This window comes from Phascolarctos cinereus, unplaced genomic scaffold (assembly GCF_003287225.1).
Source record: "Phascolarctos cinereus isolate Bilbo 61053 unplaced genomic scaffold, phaCin_HiC Scaffold_2;HRSCAF=192, whole genome shotgun sequence".
Classification (NCBI taxonomy): domain Eukaryota; kingdom Metazoa; phylum Chordata; class Mammalia; order Diprotodontia; family Phascolarctidae; genus Phascolarctos; species Phascolarctos cinereus.
This window is the reverse complement of record NW_027555625.1, coordinates 130,520,981-130,545,133: the sequence shown is the minus strand read 5'-3', so window position 1 is coordinate 130,545,133 and position 24,153 is coordinate 130,520,981. Positions and strand designations below refer to the sequence as shown.

General features: G+C 37.3%; 1 protein-coding gene across 1 annotated transcript in view; it reads right to left on the bottom strand.

Moving 5' to 3' along the window:
- Nucleotides 1-4,320: 4,320 nt before the first annotated feature.
- Nucleotides 4,321-24,153, bottom strand: part of BAG4 (BAG cochaperone 4) — a 36,270-nt gene continuing 16,437 nt past the window's right edge. Inside the window, exons 2-5 of the mRNA XM_020985260.2 lie at nt 18,219-18,326; nt 8,865-9,119; nt 7,824-8,111; nt 4,321-7,017 (exon numbers count right to left, since the gene is read on the bottom strand). Of these exons, the coding sequence (XP_020840919.1) occupies nt 6,529-7,017; nt 7,824-8,111; nt 8,865-9,119; nt 18,219-18,326 (1,140 nt within the window). The 3' untranslated portion in view covers nt 4,321-6,528. The remainder of the gene's footprint in view (nt 7,018-7,823; nt 8,112-8,864; nt 9,120-18,218; nt 18,327-24,153) is intronic.

The window sequence follows — 24,153 nt, the reverse complement described above, 5'->3', positions numbered from 1 at the left end:
TATTTACTATGAACTGATGCTGAGTGAAATGAGCAGAACCAGGAGAACATCGTGCACAGTAACAGTAACACTGTGCAATGACCAACTTTGACAGACTTAACTTCTCAGCAATACAATGATCTAAGATAATTCCAAAAGACTCATGACAAAAAATGCTATCCATATCCAGAGGAAGAACCATGGAGTCTGAATGCAGATCAAAGCATATTTTCTTTTTTTTTTCTTTATTGTGGTTTTTCCCTTTTGTTCTGATTCTTCTTTCATAGCATGACTAATGTGGAAATATGTTAAATGATTGTACATGTATAGTCTATATCAGATTGCATTCTGTCTTGGGGAGGGGAAAGGGAGAAATTTGGAACTCAAAATCTTCTAAAAATGAATGAAGACTAAAAATAAATAAAAATACTATTTGTTATATGGAGTGGCTCTCTGGGAGGGGGAGGAGAAAGGGATAGGAAACTGGGGAAAACTATGGCATAAAAAAACAAAAAGCATCAAGAAAAACTTTTTTTTAACAAGTAGACAAAACAAAATGCTTAAGGCTGTTTTTGCCACCCTTAGAATCTAACCATTAGCACATTATCCCTGGTCAACCTTAGTTGTAAGTAATTCAGTGTTAGGAAACCAATCACATCCCAGAAGAAACAATCCAGTGTTTGGGGGTGTTTTTTTTGCCATTAGTTCTCTTATTAGTCTCCAGTCATTACTGATTTCACGAACCATGACAGTTACAAGTCAACATGACCTCAATATTGTTACCAATGTTTAATAACTATTTAGATTTCACATTGAACTGATAACTATTTGCAGATTATTTCCAACCTATTTTTAATACTGAGCCACTTGGTTCCCATTACCTTGGAAAATGTTTGAGCTGCAGCTTAAAGATCCACCCCTCTTGCTACCTTCTCATCCTGGATGATCCCAATGCTCCTGCAGTCTCTTCCTTTGGTCACCTCCTCCAGGAGTCTGCATTTAAGCAAATGATCAGGCTAGCCACAGTCACTCCTTCATTCAACTTAGGGCTCCACTTCTGACTCTCTGAAATTCTTTCTCAACCATCTCTCCCCTCAACACACACATAGGCACCTTCACCCTCACCACCTGCACTTTCAGCCTCCTTTTATGTTTTGTTTCCCCCCATTAGAATATATGCTCCTTGAGGGTAGGAATGAGCTTTCTTTTTGCTTCTACTTTGTATTCCCAGTGCTTAGCATGATATGATGCCTGGCACATTAAGAGCTAATAAATGTTTAAGGACTGACTCATGTAATACTTGGTATAATGCTCCAGACCACAACCAAGGGAATCCAAAGTAATTTTAATATTAACCTAACTAAAGCAAAATGGGAGTCAGGTTATTTATATTAGTAGAGGGCAAATTACACGGGGCTTAAAATAAGGATATTGATGGGTATGTGATCAAATCTACAAATATTCATTCACTGCATAATAGGAAGTCAACTGGTTAAATCATGGGGAAGAACAGCTAGATACTTTATAATGACTATACTAACGAACATGGAGTCAGGGAGACCTGGATTCAAATCTCCCTCTTACATTTATTTAATTAGCTATGTAACCCTAAGCAAGTCACAACCTGAGCCTCTTTAGTATGTGAGGGCAAAGACCTCACAAGGTTGTTGTGAGGATCAAATGAGATTATATGTGTAGAGTGTTTTGCAAATTTTAAAGTTTGCAAATTAATGTTGACAATTTTTGTTATTGTCCTGTTTGTCCAGCTTCACTGCAATTTATCAGTATGGTACATTTTCCCCCCTATAACCTCCTTCCATTTTGGAGATTTACCTGAGGGTCATAAAAATCACTGTGCTAAAGTAAATGATACTTTCTCTTTATATTTGCTTTTCACATCTCTTCTAGATTAAAAAGATAAATATGTATATGAATTGTCAGGCTTCTCTAAAAAAGACACCAAAGCACAGCTGCAGAATGCAAGGCCTTCTTTGGCACTGAAAAGCTAAAAATTATCACCTTTAGTTTCTACTGTATTGATTCTATGATATAATTGATTTTATGTTGTATTGATTTTTATAACTGAGGCTGTACCTGCTTAAGCTACTTTTCGGCGTCCTTGAGTTGAGCGCAAGAATTTAGCCTTCCTTGGTACAACAATTGGTAGAGATGTCCCTCACTAAGATTATCCCAGTAGAACCCACGGTGGAAGATCAGATGGCAGGCTCTGGTAACATAAGGTTGATGATTAAAAGTATCAATGAGATTTCCCTCAGTGATGGAGAATATGAAATCATGTTAAAGAGATTAGAGAATAAGGAAATTGGGAATGTGTGGAAGCCAAATCTTTACTGAAAAAGGGAGAATTGTAAGAAAGATTTTAGGGAGTTAGGCTTCCACAACAGGATAAGAAATTCCAAGATCTTGTGGACAGTCCCTCAACCAGTCAGAAAGTATAGCAAACAACAAGTTCCTTTAAGAAAGAGCTCTGGAGGCCAAACCAGTTGCAACTCATCGGGTTCAAGGATGGGACTTTGACCTGGCAAAGGCTTTTCTCCACTGCACTTGCTTAATAAGCTTATTGAATATTGACTGACATACCCCAAGGGTGGAGATAGCCGCCATCTTTTAACATGGGATTCATGAAGTGGGCAGAATTAACAGAACATGGACAAACATGCGATGGGCTGTTCAGGAAGGGTGTAACTCAGATGAACCAGACCAATAGTAGCCCTGACGGGTGGAGTATGAATCTTACTAACGGTTTAAAAGTTAATCCTACCACTGAACCAGTGCCCATGTGCTACTGAAGTACGTTGTGCCTGCTTCTCTCTCGAGAAGCATAATAAAGGTTTTCCTTCACTCAAAAAAAAAATTTAGCTTTCCCTCCGAGTTAGCTTAAAGTTACTTTAAAAGAGTTGCTATCTCTCATACCAGTTACTTACATATATAGGATACTTCCTATACATGTATTTGTTAAGCCTAACAAGTTAACTTGTTTCCATCTCCAAAAGATATGCCCTCTATTCGTCCTTGCCTGTGGGTAATTAGGGGAATTTTTCTCTCTTCCAAAAAAATGGCAAGTCTGGTAGTTGTGATCCCCTAGCAAAGCCTACAAGATGCAGATGGGTCCCACAAATCAGTTAAGCGTTCCTTAACGGACAGAGAGGAGTGGTTACTAGCTCCACATGAGTACTCACCCTCTTTCCTTGATATAACCAGTCATATTGTTCTCCCTACCTACCCAACTCTGTTCTTTGTTTTGTATTTCCCAAAACTATATGAAGGTTATGATTGGTCTATGATTTCATTGGTGCAGACACTCTCTCACCAGGAAAGACTCTCTGATATTATGACTTTAATATAATTCTTGAATTCCTTTCACTTTAATTCTGTTCAGTAGAATTTGCCAATGGACACTTTTTTATTCATGAGTTCTAGCTGATAGGATCCATAATTATACATATACAATCAGAATTTTAGAGCTAGAAAAGAACTAAAAAATCATTTCATTTTAGCTTCACTTTGTAGATGAAGAAGCTAAGGCTTTGGGGAAGTGATTTGTCCAATAACACACTATTAGTTCATGCCAAGATTACAATAATTACAAGATTACAATACTGTAATCTAGGTCTCCTAGCTTGATATTGTGTATCCTTAATTTTCATCAATAAGTCTTCTCTAAATCCCACGGAGGATCAACCGAATATTCTGGAAGACATTTTCCACTTATACTGAAGGTACTGAAGGTACCAAAGTACCACTTGGGCAGTCCCATCTGTTGTCTTAAGTCAGAGTGTCCTTCATAATCTTTCATACTACTTCTCATGCTTCCTATTGTTAGTAATATACTGCAGCAAATTCATGCCAATGTGTTCTTCCATTGCCCTTTATAAGCAAGAGCTAGTGACTCACATTTAACAAAGAAATCTACTTTGCCGGATTTAACAAGAGATTAAAAGTAAGCTTGGCCTATATTCCAAAAACTTAAGTTGAAGGTGTTTTTAGATTATTACCTTCATTAACAATGACAATCAAAAGTTGACTTATTAAACATTTAAAAGCATTACAAAAAAGCCGTACCACTTTCTCTCTCATCCCCAAAAGGGAAAAACAAAAAAAACCACACAGGCCATTTTCCTCCAAGGTTTCCAACCACCTGGCCTGCATTCAAATTAAGTTAGCTGATTACAGTAACTGAATTGAAAGAATTTAGCAATGACAATGTACAGGCAAGTATAACTCTACCCATGTGTTTCTATAAAGTTTTTTCCCCCAAGTATTTACCTATATGTTTCTGTATTTATGAGAGGAAGTGGCTTCATTACAAAGAAAACTCAGTTGTATTTAATAAGCCATGTCTGAGTAACTTTATTTAAGATTCAAGTGAAAGTGATACCCAACAGAATATGGCACAGACATCAAAAACTAACTTTTAAAAAAAAATTTTGTATAAAACAAGCTCAGGTTTTAATGCAAACATTCAAGGAAACTCTTAATTTTCTAAAATAAACATGTCAGTACTGGCCTTCCCAAAAGCTGAACCAGCCCAATAAATCAGGGACACTATTATCACCTTTCAATTTCTTCTTAGCTGCTAAAGGGAACTACTAGCTTAATTTTTTAACCTTAAGTTTTTTATCTGCACTTGTATTCACTGCTCACAATTTGGTGTTCGCTTTTTAATTTAGTCAAGTTGTGAGTTTGCCTGAATTATTCTAATCACCTTACACTAAACCCAATCTTTGGGGAAATAGTACATCACATGCTACAGCAAGGAAGAAATGCATCATTTTATTCTTTTAGCCCCTGGTAACCCACTATGTTCTTGAAATGATGTCTAAATTAACTTTAACACAGCTTTAGGATTCCTTCCTTTTCTGTGGTGTTGTCTATGTTCAGGTTTTTGAACTGAGGCTAAATATATAGCCCTGAAATAAATTATCAGTACATCCAACTGTAAAATCACTCATCAAAACTACAAGCAATAGTATAAGCTAATACTTTTCCCATCATGTATTAGGGTAGAAAACCAAATTTCCCTTTCAATACTCCTGAGGCTCTTAATCTACAAAATGCCACTGCTGCATTGATACACTATTAAGAAATAGCTAGGTTTTCAATATACTGGAACTCAAATGATTAAATTCAGTGTATTTCAGAAGTCTCTTTCTTAAAAACAGCCCTGCAGACTACCCAAACCAGCACAGATAATATATTTTTTTCAATATTCCTTGCTGAAGTTTGGTACTGAGATATAACTAGCTAACAGTGGCTAAAGGAGATTTTTGTTAAAAAGGGAATTCTATCCATAAAATTAATTTGCTTTTAGCAACAAGGTACACTTTTAGAATATGAAAGAAAAATCAATTCTCATTCTAGCTATATGGCTGATTCGCTTCCTAAACTTTCAAAATTGGCTTTCACACTCATATTTCATAGCTGTAAACTGAACAGAATTTTACTCTGCTCACAGGAATACTGAGGAAAAAATTAACAGTTTGAGATGGAGAGTGCTATTAACCAAATAATCATCTTTTAATCAAGTTTATTATTTCTTGCAGTCGCTATTTCTAGTCACTGTGATGTTTCATGTCTTAACTATGGTCATCGTAGTGCTCTGTACAGAAGCAGCAAGTGTATATGATGTGGTGGAAAACAGAATTACCCTCTGACAAAGAGAATTTTAAAGTGGATCCTCACCCAAATTCCATTCAGGTGTAAAAAATAAAATTTGTGAATATATTCACTCAAGTTAATATTGCCATATCCAAATGCCGCTTCTACTACTACATTTCATGGGCAAAAATTCCAACCTAACGATGATTTGCACATAAGGGAAAGAGGGAGAACAACAATTCACAATCAAGAATATCACTAAACATTGCAGTTATTTCCAAGAGCTGGAAAAGTATTAACTAATATTCAGATATGCCACACTGATAGGCTATCAATACGGTCTCCTGCATGGTCACTTTAAACATATGACTACAGAGTGCACCAAATAGAGAATGATACATTTCAATCTGCATGACCAGATTTATGGAGCTATAAATAGCAACACAAGACAGGCTCAAGTCCAAACTATAATTTACACAGGGAGTGCATGTTATAAAGCCTTCACAACATACAAAATTAGACAAGTACTCCAGCTCTTTAAAAACAGTGCCTGTTTGCTTCAGATTATATCCAGCCTCATCTGACCTGCTTCTGATAAGCCTGTTACATAAAGTGAATTTCCCTTCTGCTGAAAAGAAGCCTGTGGACATCCCTAGATGCCTTCACAACTAGTGGCTGACTTGGTAATGCTGATGGTTCCATAGTCTCCTATTACATTCACTGGTCTGAAACATCAAACTGAAAACAATTCGGAACCAAAATGTCCTTCCAAGTCTTTTGCCACTTTTTAAAAAATAGTTTTAAATGAAGGAAAAGTCAGCATTTATTGCTTCTTCTCATCAACAGCAGTTTCAAGGGGATAAGAATTAACCAAAATCAAGAGATCTTTGGTCAAGTTAGTAACAGGCTTCTACTAGTTGCACATCCATCTCATAATGCTTCTTCTTCCAGTTTTTCCAGTATGGCCTGGATCTTATAAACAGCCTCTTTTCTTGCTTGTCGAATAGTGTCCTGGCCACCAGTTTCAACTGAATCCAGTTCCAATAGCTCCTTGGTTAGCATTTCTTCTAGAAGCCAGTATGTCTTGTCTGTCTTTTTCCCTACAAACTTGTCTACTTCTTGCTCAAGGTATTGGACTTTCTCTAGCACTTGTGTGATTTTTTTAATACCTGGTGGTTGACCTTCGTCTGAAGATGAATGATCATCAGGGATTTTGTATCCCAGATCTTGACTGTTGGGAATTCTTCTGGCTGAGTTGCCGTACATCTGGGGCTGGGCACTATATTGAACTTTGGAACTGAAAAGGTCCGGATTACTGTTGTTCATAGTTTCCGAGGAGGATTCGTACTGATGGACATCGCTGGGAAAGCTGTTTCGGTTCACACCTTGCTCTGGCTGGCTATGAGGGTATGAGGGATCCTTGGAGGCAGGGAAAAAGGGGGGAAATTAGTTTTAATAGGGATCCATCAATGCCAAGTCTTTTAGTCCCCATCTTAACCACACAACCAGGAAGGAAAATGAAGGGTCCTCCCAGTAAGAGAGCTGGACCTCCCTCAATCATCTGGCAGGAACACATCCCTAAGATGGTACAAGGGAGTGACCTGTCCAAAGCCAAGGACAGGAAAAGGGAAAAGGCTAGAATCTGCCCTCTGAGGCAAATGAACATCATCATCATCACCTCACAATCTATCCTATGACTTAACAAATAAGAATTAAATATCCTTTCCCAGTAGGTTATAATTGTGAGACAAACCCTTAAAAAGAAACCTATGAGAAAGTAAACTTAGGTGAAATTCAATTCCTTGATTTAAAATGCACATTTTATTAGATTTAATTAAAATATACATTTTATTATTAGAATCCACTATTAATTAGAATCTACTCCCACTGACTTTGCCTTGGTGTATATGGATGATCTTGAGGACTGCCAAATGTAGTCCCACATATTTGGAATGAAATGTTATCTATAAGTTAATGTTCCGAAAGCACTACAAGTAAACAGAAATCTAACCAATTCCATGTCTCTTTGGGAAAAGCAGGAAACTCAGTCAAAGCTTATGAGAGGGTGGAACTTAGCACCTACTCATCATGTGTCTTACTCAAATGAAGAGAAAACCGTTTTTAATATTTCTTATCGACAAAGACAAATGTAGTTAAGTCACTTATTATTCACTCCCTCTTAAAAAAGCATTTATATAAAGAGCAATGTTTCCACATTTCCTTACCTTGGAATCCTGGGTGGGAGGTGGAGGTGGGGGTGGAGGTGGTGGGGGTGAAGGAGGAGGCTGAGAGGATGCATTGCTGGACCATGACGAAGTGGATCCTGACATAAAGTAATTCCCAGACTGTGCTGAGGGTGCAGCTGAAGAAGGCCAAGAGTAGCGTGTTGTCATTCCATAAACCCCAGAGGAGGTCCATACTTGCTCTTGTGTTCGGAGGGGTGGTGGTGCTGGTGGTGGAACACTAGGATTTCCATCCCCATATGAGTAATGGGGATGGGCCATTCCAGGACTCTACAGTAAGAAGAGAAAAACCCATTATTGGTCATCGCCAAAGCTCAGTGAAGATGATATTAAAACTCTGAATGGCTTCCCCTCCATTTGGTAAACTATGTCAAGGATTTAGGGGTCTGGTGGTGTAGAAAAATGTGCAGCAACAGCAGTTCTATGGCTTAAAGACAGGAGAAATCAATGCCAGGTTATCATGAATAACATGCCCACACACTACAGTGCTCTTCTCTGAAAAAGTAAATAACATTCTACCAATCACATCATAGCACTTAAACAAAACAGTCAAAAAAATCACAGATGAATCACAGGTGAAAGAAACTTAGATCTAATTCAATCCTTTATCTCACAGATAAGAAAATTGAAGCACTGAGAGAGTCAGAGACTTGTATAGGCTACTAAGTGATACTGCCGAGTTCAAACCCAGATTAAATTCAACTTCAATACTCCTCCACTATACCATGTTTACATGGGAAACACTAAGCAAGAGCCAAATCATTCAAGATTAAGGGCTGGACTTCAGTGATTGTTCTAAAGAGTTTGATTTCATGATTTCAGGCAAAGTCAGATTCCAAACAGTGGAAGGAAACAGCTACAAATTAAAAAGGTATCAATACATAACCACTGTTAAGCATATTTCCAGTGTAGCCTGGATGTCTGTAGTGTCTTCTGGAGTCAGCACCACAATCAGAGAAAGCCACTCACTCTGAAGAACTCAAAGACATTGAAATTGATTTCTCATTAATAAAAACTACTCACCTGTGACATAGGATATCCTGGAACATGCCCCCTCAGAGCAGGTCCTTCGGTCTGACAATCTTGCTGGGGATAAGTCCATCGAGAAACAGGGGTTGGGCTGTTGCCAGGGGAATGGTAAGCGCTTGGAACATCTGTAGGATAAGGAGCTGGAGGATGTCCAGAAGAATAATAAGTCCCAGAATATGAGGATGCAGTCGCTCCAGGGCCTGTGGGGTATGGTGCACCATAAGCCCCATTTGTGTATGAATCCATTCCCTGAAAAACAAAGAGAGAAAGACCACCAGTTTAACAGTTCAAATAGGATGACTACCCCTGACCAGAAAAAAAATTAGAAAAAACATCTAAAGATAATTCCAGTCAAATGGCTGGACAACCTTTGATGCATCTGTCTTTCTCTATCACATGCTTTATCCTCTATTCTGAGTGAGGCACAGTTTTTTAGCACCATTAGTAATGCCATAACAGGAAATTATGGTGTTCTTGTTATATAATGTGAATGTGCTATCAGAGAAGGGTCTTGGTGCACTTTGCATCTTTGAAAACTTAACTCAGAAATGCAGAAAATATTAAAAGAGATTCACTTTCTAAACTTCTTCATAAACTTGTAAACACCAGATCCCCCAAGTTTCTTAATTGGTCCCTCCTATTTTGAAGCTATAATCCATAACAATCATTTCCAAGCATAAATGTCTTCAGTCACATATAGGCGCACACATGAACACGTGCACACAAACACACGCGCGCGCGCACACACACACACACACCCCTTACACATATATATATACACACACACCTACCTTCTGCCTAAGCAATCAGGATCCTCATACCCTCATACCAACACTTTGAAATATGCAAAAATGTAAAAAATTAAAAAATAAAATTAAAAATTTTAAAAAAATTTTAAAAAAGAAATATGCAAAAATGACTGAATATACTGCAAAATAAAGTCAGAATATACAAAGTTTATTTCTTAGACAATAAAATTATAGTTCATTAGAGAACTTCAGATTATGATAGTCAAATCTACTATTACTTTAAAAACCGAGGTTGAAGCATAAACTCTCAAGTACTATTTAAACTGTGATGAGCTTAATATTTTTAAATATTGTTAAAAGCTTATCCCTGCATCTCAATATAATCAAATTGTCTTAGTAACTTAATTTAAATGAATAAAGTATAATTTTTCAGTCACTACCTAGTTTCTCATTTCTTTTTTCCTCATATGATCATAGTGTGTCTTCTTGATTTTTTTTAACTGCATAAATTTTCTTTTTTTTGCTTTTTGGTGAGGCAAAGGTGAGGGTTAAGTGACTTACCCAGGGTCACATAGCTAGTAAGTGTCAAATGTCTGAGGCCGGATTTTGAACTCAGGTCCTCCTGACTCCAAGACCAGAGCTCTATCCACTGTACCACCTAGCTGCCCCATTAACTGAATAATTTTAATAAGTCTTTCTAAGTTTATATTTTTCATATTTGCTGGTATTAATGACATTATATTTCATTACATTAACCCCATTTATTTCACCATTCCTCCACTACTTGAAATTTATTTACAATTTTTTGCAATTTTGTGCAGGATCCATTAAACCGGCCCGCCACTATTCGTTTCATAGTGTCTGGTTTGAGGTTTCTATGTATAACACAAGAGGAAATCTAGGCAATGTAAAAACAAAACATGTCAACAAAAATCTATTTTTAAAAAACAACTAAGCAGGTACTGTGCTAGGTACTAGGCAACAAAAAAGACTAAGTCAATCTCTACTCTAAAAGAGCTCACATTCTATTAGCCAATAAGTACATATAAGAATGAATATCACACACACACACACACACACACACACACACACACACACACACATATATATAAAAAAACAAAAATATATAACAAAATAATAACAAAGTAGTTAGGGAGATAGGGATCAGGAAAGGGTTCGTGTAAAAGTGGTACTTGAGTTGCATGTTGAAGGACAAGAGGGTTTCTATGAGGCAGAGATAAGGAAGGAGAATATTCTGGACAAGAGAGCAGCCAATACAAAGGCATGGACATAAGTTAAAGAGTGTCATGTGTGAGAAAGTCAGTTTGACTGGACCACAGAGCGTGGAAATGTGACGAGGCTGGAAAGGCAGGTTGCTTTCTCTGATAAAACTCCCATTTCCAAAATACATAATGAACTGATTCAAATGCATAAGAACCATTCCTCAAGTGATAAATGGTCAACGGATATGCACAAGCTGTTTCCAAAAGAAGAAATCCAAACTATCAACAAATATACTGAAAAATGCTTCAAATCACTAAAATCAGAGAAATACAAATTTAAGCAATTCCAAGATTTGACCACATACCAATTAGACTGGTAAAGCTGACAAAAAAAGGAATAAAAAATAGAGGGATAGTGGGGAAAATGGCACATTTATGAACTGTTGGTTGAGATAGGAATTGACACTGACATTCTGAAAAGCAATTTAGAGTTATGCCCCCAAAATTATTAAACATTGTATCCTATGACCCAACAATACTACCACTGGCCTATATTCCAAAGAGAAAGTCCATATTATGTGCCAGAGGAATAATCCACTAGGGGAAGATGACCCACAAAAGGAGGCTGAAAAGAAGGTGGGGAGGAGGACAAGACACACACACACACGCCAGGGAGAACCTGGTAAGGGGGCATTTTGTTCCATGTAGTTGATACCAGGCAAAGCTGCTAACGAAAAGTGGAGTGAGCAGGAAGTCTAATCTTTGCCCTCTACAAATGTAGGCTTTGGTATTCTGCCTTCCAGCCTTCCAGTCAGAGAAAAGGAGGCTGAGGGAGGCACACTTTTTTAGTAGCAGAAAACTGGAAACTACATAGTTACTCACTAATTGGAGAATGGCTGAACAAACTGTGGCTCATGATTGTAATGCAATATTACTACTGTGCCATAAGAAATGATAAAAGGGATGGAAGACATGTATAAATTGATGTAGAATAAAGCGAACAGAACAAGGAGATCAACTTATTCACTAACACTATAAACACAAACAACTCTGAAAGACTTAATAACTATCCATGAATCTAGAGGATTATGATAAAGCACGTTACCTACTTCTGGACAGAAAGGTGATGGACTTATGAATGAGACTTGTATTTTTTTGGCAGTGGCCAATGCAGGAATTTGTTTTGCTTGACTATACTTAATTACAAGAGGTTTTTTCCTTCTTCTTTTTTTCCAATAGGGAAAGGAAGAGGAGAAAGGGGGAGAAAAAAGATTAATTTTAAAAAAAGCTGAGATCAGTATTAAAAACTAAATGGAGTAATTTATAGTTTATCCTAGAGGCTTAGAGAGCCAATGGGATCAAGTAGGGGAATGACATGCTAAGATCTGCACTTAATAAAAATCCCTTAAGCAACAATGTAGAAAAAGATGTACTAGAGTAGAGGAGATGAAGTAAGGAGACAAAAGAGTTAGGTAATGAAGCCCTGAACTAAGGCAGTAGCTGTGTATGCAGAGAAAAGTGGATAGGTGAGAGACTAAGCAGGAAAAAAGGACATAATGTAGCAAAGGATAAGAGGTATGGAATAAGAGGAAGGAGAGCACATTAATGCTGAGACTTCAAACCTGGGCAACTAGAAGAGTGGGGCCTTTAACAGAATCAGAAGAGTTTGGTAGAGCGGTGGAGGATTCGAAGGGAAAGATAGTGAGTTCTGTTTTGGATATGTTGAGTCTGAGATCTCTCTAGAGCACCCAGTTGAAATATCCGACAGGTAGCTGGTGATGCAGTAGTGAAGCTCAGGGGAAAGACTGGAGAAAGTTACTGAGTAGGGGAATGACAGGGTCAGATCTGCATAAGAAAAATCTTTTTGACAACTGTGTAGAGTATAGATGAAAGTGGGGGGAAAATTGAGAATTTGAAGGCTACTATAATAATCTAGGTGAGGGGTGATTTATGTTGCTAGAAAAAATAAATATGCACATATATATTTATACATGGCTATATTAATATTAGATGCATTCCTACGCTTGTTAGGATCCTTCTATTTTTTGTTTGTTTGGTTTCTTGCAATTAGGATTAAGGATTGCAAGGCAATCGGGGTTAAGTGACTTACCCAGGGTCACACAGCTAGTATGTATCAAGTTTTTTGAGGCTAGATTTGAACTCAGGTCCTCCTGACTCCAGGTCCAGTGCTCTATCCACTTCGCTACCTACCTTCCCCAGGAGCCTTATATATCGGAAGTATATTCCCCACTTCCCTGCAGAATCCAAGTTAGCATTCACATGTCAAATTATCCCAAAGATAAAAATTAGAAGCACTTCTATCAGAGGACTCTGAGTCTCTTGAAAGACCTTGTCCCCCAAGGCCACCTTCCTGACAGTGGCCAATTATTTTAGAGGAAGAAATCCCTTGGAAGAACCACCACCATGTTAACTGGCTAGTATCCTGTAAGCCTATGTAGTTTTTATTGATTATCTTCTTTCATTTTCATCCTTGAAACTAGCTATCTTTTCCTATTTTCCTGACTTTAACATGATAGATAAGTATCTGCCTGGGCTTGAATAAGCCCCATGGTACTTGGGATCATTCCAATCACATTCTCATTCCCCTCTTCATATTACTGCGCTCAAAGATCCCAAAGCATAAATCTCAAAGTGAAGATAACAGACACATCTTGTTTCACAATCAAATGCCAAACTAGAATGTCCCTAAAAAGGAGAGAGCATCCTTATTACACATCAGAGATGAGACATTTCCTACACCAAAAAAAAAAAAAGCAGGGAGGCCACCTTTGAGAAAGCTAACATACCACCACCCCAATTTGGATGCAGATCTAAAGGACTGCAGTGCCCCTTTTCTCGGGCCCAATTTGCTATAAAGAACATCCTGTGATAAATTTCTTTTGAAAGAAATCTTTTGTCATGGACCTTCTCATTTTCCCCTCTTCAGAGCAGATGCTGATATTCATTTGGAAAGGCCTTAGCTGCTAAATGTAGGAATTGAAATGGGTAAGAAAAACTAATCAAGTCTCATTTTAAAACTCTTTACACTCACAACAGAAACCTCATTCAAATTGCCAGTGGCCCTAATTTATGATTGTATATAATGCTGTAAAAATCCTCAGAGCGTGCTTTTTGTTGTTTGATTATACTTTCAATACATATTCCCAACAATGGAAGTATTGGGTTAGAGAGCAGGATTTTTTTTTGGAGGAGGTAATAGGTACCAAATTTAAAAAATTATTTTTTTCTTAATCTCTAGAGCAAGAGTGTGAGGTGCTGTGTGTAAAAGAAATTACCTCCCCCCACCAAATAATAAGACAGAAGGCACAAAAATGAAAACTCTTCTGGTGGTGGGGCAGAATTTTAAATAAATAAATTTTAAATAAAAAAAAAAAGACAACTCAGAATTTTACTTTCAATTTTCAGTAACTAAGAGGGAGGTCCCAGAAACTATAAGTTGGCATCCAAAGGTGGACTTTCCCTAAATATTTAATAAAAAGTGTGATAAAATACTGGCAGATATGTTTCTACTGGCAGATCTGTTTTTGCTGAAATGCACACTCTAGATGACAAAATTTAATGGATAAAGCTACAAAATAAATCACACTTTCCTGGACACACTTTCACTGCATTATACATGATTTGGCTAAAAGGTAAAAATTAGCATCTTACATTCTTCAAGATAGTTATTAAATGCTTTTCAACTAGTATTAACATAAGAATGGAATGCAACAGAACATGATTGTACAACTGTGTCATGCAATATTTTGACTTATCAGTCATTATGCCATAGCCAATGATATGAGGGAAGTATATTTTTTTCTTTAAGTCTTTTATGTTCATATGGCAGTAGTGACATACTGATGCCCAAAAACATGCTACAAGTATAAGTACAACTCCATCAGTATTGAGTTTCATCGCTTTTAATTATTTTTGCCAATTTCGTAAGTGTATGGTAGTACTTTAAAAATGTTTTAATTTCTGATAACCTGAGAGTTTCTATTTTTTCAAGTAATTACTAACAATTTGTGTAATTACTAACCATTGTGGACTGGGAATTATTTTTTTTTGACAGTTTCTCATACATTTATTTTATTAGTGATTTGTTTTTACACTACCTTCATTTGTGAATGAAGCTGTCAGACTGATCTTCCTAAACCACAGGTCTTGACCATGTCTCCTTTCACCCTAAAACCCATTCAATAAACTCCCTGTTACCTCCAAGTCCTTTAACCTGGCCTCTTCCTGCCTTTCCAATCTCCTTACAGTTTAGTCCCCTTCCATATACTCTGCAAGGCAGTGAATCTGAGACTCTGTGCTGTTCCTTGCACGTAACATTCCACCCCCTAACTCCTTGCATTTTCACCAGCTGCCTAGAATGCTCTCCTTCTTCATCTCCAGCTCCTGGCATCACTGGCTTCCTTCAAATCTCAGCTAAAAAACCATCTTCTATGAAAAGCCTTTAGGGTTCCTCCTTAATGCTAGCACCTTCCATTGCCTGCATTCTAAATGAGGGTGGGTGGGGGAGAGAGGAAGGGAGAGAATTTGGAACTCAAAGTTTTAAAAATTAATGTTAAAAATTGTTTTTACATGCAAGTGGGAAATAAGATATACAGGCAATAGGGTACAGAAATCTATCCTGCCCCTACAGAAAAATAAGAGGGGAATGAGAAGGGAGAAGGAGGTGATAGAAGGCAGGACAGATTGTGGGAAGCGGTATTCAAAATGCACACAGGGATGGAGAGAAAATTTGGAACTCAAAAGCTTGTGTGAGTGAATGTTGAAAACTAAGAACAAATAAATAAATTTTTTTAAAAAAGAACAAAAATGCTAGCACCTTCCCTCTGTTGATGACCTCTAGTTTATCCTGTATAGACCCTGTTTATACATAGTTGTTTTTATATAGTCTCTCCCATTCAACTGTGAGCTCTTGAAGAGATGGATTTTTTGCCTTTCTTTGTATCCTTAGTGCTTTTAAGTGGTAACTTCTTGTAACCAACCAAACACTGGACTCATTCTGACAACACATACAACATTCCACAACTATAGGCTCCCATTTCTTTACAGCATTTTTTTTTAGACAATTGGGGTTAAGTGACTTGCCCAGGGTCACACAGCTAGTAAGTGTCAAGTGTTTGGTCTGAGGCCACATTCGAACTTGGGTCCTCCTGACTTCAGGGCCAGTGCTTTATCCACTGCACCACCTAGCTGCCCCTAAGCCCTCATTTCTTTAAGGGAAAGAAGAGGAGACCCATTTTCTCATCTCTTCTCTAGAACCAATCTTGATTAATATAATTATAGCAAATCACCCACAGAGCTAGCATCAGAACGCAGGTCCTTTGCCTCCAAATTCAGTGTGCTCACCACTACCCTATGCTGCATTTCAAAGCACCTATCACAGGTTAGATTTTGTTGCCAGACTTAAATCTGTGCAGCTTGTCACTTGGGGTTAGAGCAAGTCACTTCCCCTTTTAATTTCTAATGAGAAGTTTGGTGTAGATGATTTCTAAGATTGTTTTCCAGGGATTATACCCTATATTCCTAAATATATCCCATGAAAATATGGCCTAAGAGTGAACATCTCTAAGGGAACTTCATCCACTACTTTTGCTGACATGGTACTAGCACTCATTTACCCTATGGGGTGAAAATATAGAGAACTTTTTCCATCCACAATAAAGGAACAATATCAAACCAAAGGCATGTTTGGCTTTCAGTAATGAAACTCCTTGCTTGCTCAGTGTCAATGTTCATGTGTAATGGAGACAGAATGAAATGAAATAGACATTTATGCTAATTTGTGATTTTTCAGTCACATACCTTCAACATCTCATAAATTTCTTACTGCTCACTGGGTAATCTCTAATAATTACATTAAATTGTTTTGATGACAGAATTTCTCAATTAAAAAAATAAACTGCCCTCTCATTTTCCTGAAACCAGATAAATTTTACTCTAACTTAAAAAAATTCAGTCTAAAGATTATTTTGACAAACATATAAGTGTTCAAAACTCAATGAAATTCACCTAGAATTGACAGCAACAGCGGGTACCAGCCAATGTCCCCCCTCCATCATTCCCTGGATGTAGCCTGCACTAGGTTCCAGTCAACCTCCTTTTTGGGACCTCCTCGAGGCAGGGACAGCTCTACGCCCCCTGCCAGCAGGAAGCAGTTTCAAAAGCCAAGACCTTTGCCCCTTACCCAAAAGAATTTGTGTCCCATTTGTTTGAGGGGGGAATGATGAGGATGGGAATCTATACCCCAAAAAAGGAAAAACCCTGGACTTTCCCACAAGGCCAAATCTCTGGAGTTTGCCTGAGGCCATAATACTATCCACTGGCCTTTCACTGTGGCTACTCCCAATCTCACAATTCCCTGTTACCCTTAACCTAGTCTAGCCCTCCAGTCTTACCTCCCTACTCCCCAGGACACTTCCCACCCTTAATCCTAGCTAGGCTCCACCCTCCCTTAGCGATGTGGTCCAGGTCCCAGAAGTTCTGTTCACTCCAGTTTACTGGCCATTCCCATCCAGATCCTCCTTAGACCCCTCCTCCAGGCACCCCAAACTACTTGGCCATTCCTAGATCCCTCCTGCAGTCTTTCTATATATATAAGGTCCATCCTGTACCTATTTAGGGACTCAGATTTTTACAATCTAGCCAATAGCTCACAGGTGCTCAGATTCCTTAAGAGTCTAGCTAATATGGCGGATCTTTAATAAACATTGTCTCTGGCTGAAAGAAGGCTTGGGTCAAATTCTTTTGGACAGGACCCGTGTGTTGTGATTTTGGGGTGTCAGCATCCCTAAACCTCAACAATATGACTGATGTTCCAATAAACCTTGTCTTTAGTTGGGAAAAAAAAGCCACAGCAATGAAATTCTATCATCCCAATGTACAAACTGTACTTAAGTGATTTCAACTACTACCTTAATACACCAGCATGAGAATAAAACTTTAACTGCTATTACATTCAAAAGTTTTATCACAAACATAGCTCATTGCGATTCTAAATTTGCTTCTGAGCAGTCAATGTCACTGAAATGCTAACTATTAATTTGAATAGGGATATGAATATCATACTGAGTACAAATGAGATCATGTATAAGGCACTTCACAACTTTAAAGCACTCTATAAATGTTAAACACAATATTTTATATTTATTATTTCTAGATGTCAAGATTTTGTCCAGCACCACAACACATTCCTTGTAGACAGTCATTTCTTTCTGAGCTGAAATATTCAGACAAGCTCAGTCAAGTCTTTGACTATTCAGAATCCAGGAGACCAAAAAAACCCTTTAATATATCAAACAGAATAAAAAGCCTCCATTTCCAAACATTCATCAGAATTCACTACCAATTTTTGACTATACCTGGCCTTGCAAATCCTGTCTTCCAGGATATGTGCTAGGGTATGGAGCCCTGGTTGGGGCAGCTGAATTCCAGTAGCTGGATCCATAGCTAGGATAAGGTGACTGCTCCTGAGGAAGAAAAGAATTCACTTTTAAATAAAATCCTTTAAATATTGTGATTAGTTTAAAAAAGAAGCAGGTACAGATAAACCTTTAACTTCCAGAGTACAGAGATAAAACCCAACCTTAGCAAAAATCTAATAAAATCCTGTCATATTATTCCATCATATCTATTGAAATAAGGCAACAAAATAGAGCAAAAGCATATAGCAAAAGCCTGATATAACTGTGATTCTATCGTCAAAACAATAAGTTTGTGTCGACACCAGTCCACGGTACTAAACAACCAAAAGAAACAATCTAGGCTCCTTCCGGATCACCCCAAAATCACAATTACTTATTCAGGGCAGAAATCATAGTACTTTTCCCAACACCTAGGAAAACTAATTGCAGCATCAAATATTCTTGGAACCTACTGATATTAGCCCCATAACTTCCATTTGAAGAACAAAACAAACCACTCTATAATAGTCACCATCTAGTTCCTTTTGCCTTATTTTAGATTTTTTATTCCTGATGCTTAGTGGCTGGTTTGCCGCTGGTGGCTCACAACTGTTTAATGCCAGGAACTGATGTGGAACAACTGGCAGGCCTGGCTCCAACTCACACACGTAATCAGTAGCAGCAGCCCCAATAATACTCCCAAAAGGCATTAGTTGTACAACTCAAAATGAACACAAACTACTAAATAATTGATTAGATGACTTATCTGATACATCCTACCCCCAAAGTTTCTCTGAACATCTTATGTGGCAACTATTTCAAGATGGTCACTAGCTTGACCAAAAAATTTAACATCTGTTTCCAGCATCTGGACTAGTTGGATCTGTAATTCTGCTGGTATAGTAAATTCACAGTACAGAAACTCCCCCTGTACTGGTTAGTAATTTATCTAACTCGTGTCCAAGAGAGTGGCCCAGGCACCAAGAGGTTAAGTTAACTTGCGCATCTTCACATCGTAATGTACAACAGAGACAGGCCTTAAATAGAGGACTTCCTTCCTACAAGGTTGGTCCTCTCTCTAGCACCCAACACTGTTGCCTCTTTAATTGCAGCTTCACAACTAAACTGTTTGCATAAATATATCTCATTAACATCTTGGTACAAGGGCAATACTTGACAATCAGATAGTATATTAGCTTACAAAGTGTCCTATGATGAGGCATTCATTACACCATGTGACATTGCTATTCTTCACTCACACTGTCCTGTTTTCTCCATGGATGTGGCCATGGGACTTGAGAAATGATATGGTCCCATCAACGTGATAAAGCTCTGAGTACATACAGCAGAGTGACAAAAGGAATACACATTCAATGTAATTCAACAACCATTGATTAAGCCCCTAGAAAGCAAGACAGAGTGCCTTTAATATGGCAGGAAAAAGACCGTTATTAGATTTGAATACAAAGACACAACAGTCACCACTTAAATTTACAACAGAAAAGAGGTAATAAAAAAGGCACAAAAGTAAGAAGGACACAAAGTATAATGAGAGAAAGATAAAAAGAGATGCAAACAAAGTGATTTAGGAATATCTCAGGAGGGTAAGGTCATAGGAAATAAAGCAAAGATACCATATAGAGAAATGACACATGATCAGAGCTTTCACGGAAGAGGACTCACGAAGTGAAATAAGTTAGGAGGAAGTGTATTCCAGACACAAGGCAAGGACCACCACAAATGTACACAGACAAAGGAGAATAACCAAGATTCCAAATTGGCTATCATTGGGAATAATGTGAAATAAGACCAGGAAAAGTAGAAAGATAGTGGAAGGTCATACATGAGAGACAAAGGAGTTTGTGTTCTATTATACAGGGAATAGGTACTGGGGATTTTTGAGCAGGGAAGTGACAAAGTCAGACATCCGGTAGATTACTTTTGCAGCAATGAAAGAAAGACTACAGGCAGAGAGCCAGTCCTCAGCTGCCTAAGGACCAACCTAGGAATTTCAAAGTAGCTTCTCATCAGTGGGGTGGCCACCAGCTGAAATTTTTCTTAGCAAGCACTACAAAAATGTTAGCTATTATCATTTTTATCTTAGCAAAAGCAATTTAGGAAAGCCATTTTAAGGTGTGGCAGAGTAGTGATATGTGAGTGGAAAAAGTATTCATACTGATCTTCTGAAAAGTAACTTTACCATAAGGTTGGAATTATCCCCCTAGATATAGAAACAATTTACAAAAGAGCACAGATGTCAGAAGGAAACCTCAGATTCAAATACTCGACACATATATTCATTATGTAAAGTCTCAAGACAAGAATTAAGGATTTCTTTTTTTAATTAATTAACTATTTTATTTAATATTTTTGTGGCCAGGCAATGGGGTTAAGTGACTTGCCCAGGGTCACCCAGCTAGTGTTATGTGTCTGTGGCCGGATTTGAACTCAGGTCCTCCTGAATCCAAGGCTGGTGCTCCATCCACTCTGCCACCTAGCTGTTCCAAGAATTAAGGATTTCATAGCATGTTCAACATGATTTAATACAAAACATGGTTTGGGAAAGCAAAATAAATGTGAGCTAAGAGGGTAGAGAGTGTCTCTTTTATAAAGTTCTAGGGAGTAGGAAAGAAAAAAATAAAAGAAAATTAGACCACTTATCAGAACAGTATCAATAATAAAAAAAGTATTTATTATGAACGTTTCAGATTACACACAATCAAAGAAAAGGTAGTAGAGGGCTTTCTTCAATGCTACTCCCAATTATTAATATAGTGGATAGCACTGTGCCTGGAAGAAGACGCGAGTTCAAATCCAACCTCAGACACTTAGCTGTTATGTGATTCTGGGTAAATCACTTAGGCCATTTGCCTCAGTTTCCTCATCTGTAAAAATGGAAATAAGAGCACCTACCTCCCAGAGTTTCCATGATGATCAAATAATATACTAATTGTAAAGCACTTAGCACACTGCCTGACATTTGTGTAAGTACAACATATGTTAGCTATTGTCACTGTTGTTATTACTTTATATGTACTTTACACTTTATATACATAAGAATGTAAACTCCCTGAGGACAGGAATTGTTTTTGTCTGTTTTTCATTTTTGAATCCTAAGCATCTAACAGTACCTTCCAAATAGTGAGTGACTAACCTTTACTGAAGTGCACAGAATCTGTCTAACAACCCAGAAGATATTTCTAAGTGTTAAGTACAACTGTATAAAAGAATATTTTTGGGGGGGTTAGGTAATGGGGTTAAGTGACTTGCCCAGGGTCACACAACTAGTTAAGTGTTATGTGTCTGAGGCCGGATTTGAACTCAGGTCCTTCTGAATCCAGGGCTGGTGCTCTACCCACTCTCAAAGAATATTTAAAATGTCAAAACTATCAACTGTTAATTTACAGTTTTAATATTATCCTAGTCAAACTATTAAAGGGACACTTTACAAAACTTGAAAAAATAATACAAAATTTGGAGAAATAGAAAATCTAGCATATCAAGAGAAATAATGAAAAAAGGAGGAATAAAGGGATAGCACTTCTACACCACAAACTATATTACAAAGCAATTGCTATCGAGACTATGTATGATATTGATGGGGTACCTAGGTGGTGCAGTGGATACAGCACCGGCCCTGGAGTCAGGAGGACCTGAGTTCAAATCCGACCTCTGACACTTGACACTTACTAGCTGTGTGACCCTGGGCAAAAAAGACTATCTAGCATTGGTTAAAAAATGGGAGATCATTGGAAGAGACTAGACAAGTAAGAATCAGAAATAACGGAACTCAATAAACGTATTTGTTAAACATAAATTACTCAGGAAAAAACTGCTAAGATATTTGATAAGAACTGACAGGAAACTGGAAATAATGTGGCAAAAATTAGACTTACACCAACATCTTATGCCATATTTCATGATGAATTCAAAATGAGTATGTAAACTGAATATTAAATATATCACATAAAAATTAGAAGAAAAGCTGCTCATGTACTTTCCAAATCTAAGAGTACAAGATGTATCTTAACCAAACAAGGGATGGAGACAATTACAAAAGATAAAGGAGGTAATTTTGATTACATGAAATTCAAAAGCTTTTGTACAAACAAAATTAAGGATTCTTATCCTTATCTAGGCTAAGAAGAAAAGCACCTGAATGGGGAAAAGTGTTCTAGCCATATTTCTCAGATATAGCATAAATATCAAAGATACATAAACACAGCACTTCCAGATCTCAAGCTATATTATAAAGCAGCACATATCAAAATCTGGTACTGGTTAAAAAACAAAGCCATATCCATGGAACATACTAGTCAACGGGAGAATCAGAAACAATGAAACTCAATAACTCAGTGTATGACAAAGCAGAAAACAAATTACTTAGGAAAAAATTCCTTATTTGATTAAAAACTGCTGGGAAAACTGGAAAGCAATCTGGCAGAAATTAGATTTATACTAACACTTTACACCATATTCCATAATACATTCTAAAGGATGAGATCTTAATATTAAAGATCATAGTATTAAAAAATTAGAAGAGAAGCAGGTCATAGATACCTCACAGCTATGAGGAGATATATTCTTAATAAAAAAGGGATAGAGGCAATTACAAAAAATAAAATAATTTTGATTACATGAAACTTAAAAGCTTCTGCACAAACAAAATTAATGCACCTAGGATAAGGTAAGCAGTCAAATGTAATGAAACAGAAGACTTACTTCCAAGCATTCCTGATGAAAGTACATTTACGTAGAAAGTTCAAACACTTGAATTAAGAGAAACATAAAAAGGTAAACACAAATGAAAAATTGTAATGGACTAGATAAGGATAAACTGTTTCCATTCTAAAATGGAAAAGATAAATGCATGTGTCTCTTTTGAACCCAGAGTTCAGAGAAGGGATCTAATTAATCAGAAGGCTTGTGAATGGTTCTGTTATGACTAGATCTTAAAACAATGGAAAGGGAGGGGGCAAGATACATAGACGGTGGGGGGAATGAAAGGAAATATGGGAAAATTATCTCAGATAATTTGGGTGCTCAAGTAGAAGTCTCTACAAGTTGGAAGAGGGAGTGGTACCCTGACACATGAACTTCAATCAGATCCAAGCTGGTCAAAAGAGGGAAGAATAAACACATACACAGTTGGGTACAGTAATATTTCACTCAACAGAGAAACAGAAAGAAGAAGAGAGAAGGGGAAGGTAGTATTAGACAGAGACTGGTAAAACTAAGGGAGAGATTAGTCCCGAGAAAAACAAACTCTAATCAAAGGCGTTCAAAAATATTTGCATCTCTTTTTTGAGGTGGCAAATTATGGAAATCTGAGGGGGTACTTATCAATTCCCAGGGAATGGTTGAACAAGTTATAATTTGTAAGTGTGACAGAATACTATTGTAAGAAATTAAGAGGATGGTTTCAAAGAAATATTGGAAGACTTATTATAAATATAAAGTGCTAATGCAAAACTGAGTGGAAAAAAGCAAGGTAAAAACTTACAGAAGAATGTCTTAGAAACTCTGATCAATGCAATGACCAATCATAATTCCAGAGGACTAATGACAAAAGATGACACCTACCTCCTGCCAGAAAAATGAAAGACTCAAAGAGTGCAGAATTAAATACACATATGTGTATGTGTGTATATAGACATGCACATACACACATATGTACAAATTTTTCCTTTTATGCAAGGCCAATGTAGAAATGTTTTTTCCCCTTTACTATATGTTTGTAAAACGGGTTTTATTTTTCTTTCATTCTGAATTGTGGAATGGGGAGGGGGATAGACAGAAGGTGGATTTTTGCCAATTAAGAAAGAAAATACTTAAAAAAAAGACCACAAAGAACAAACAAGGCGCCAAGCCAAAGAAGAATCAATTATGAGAA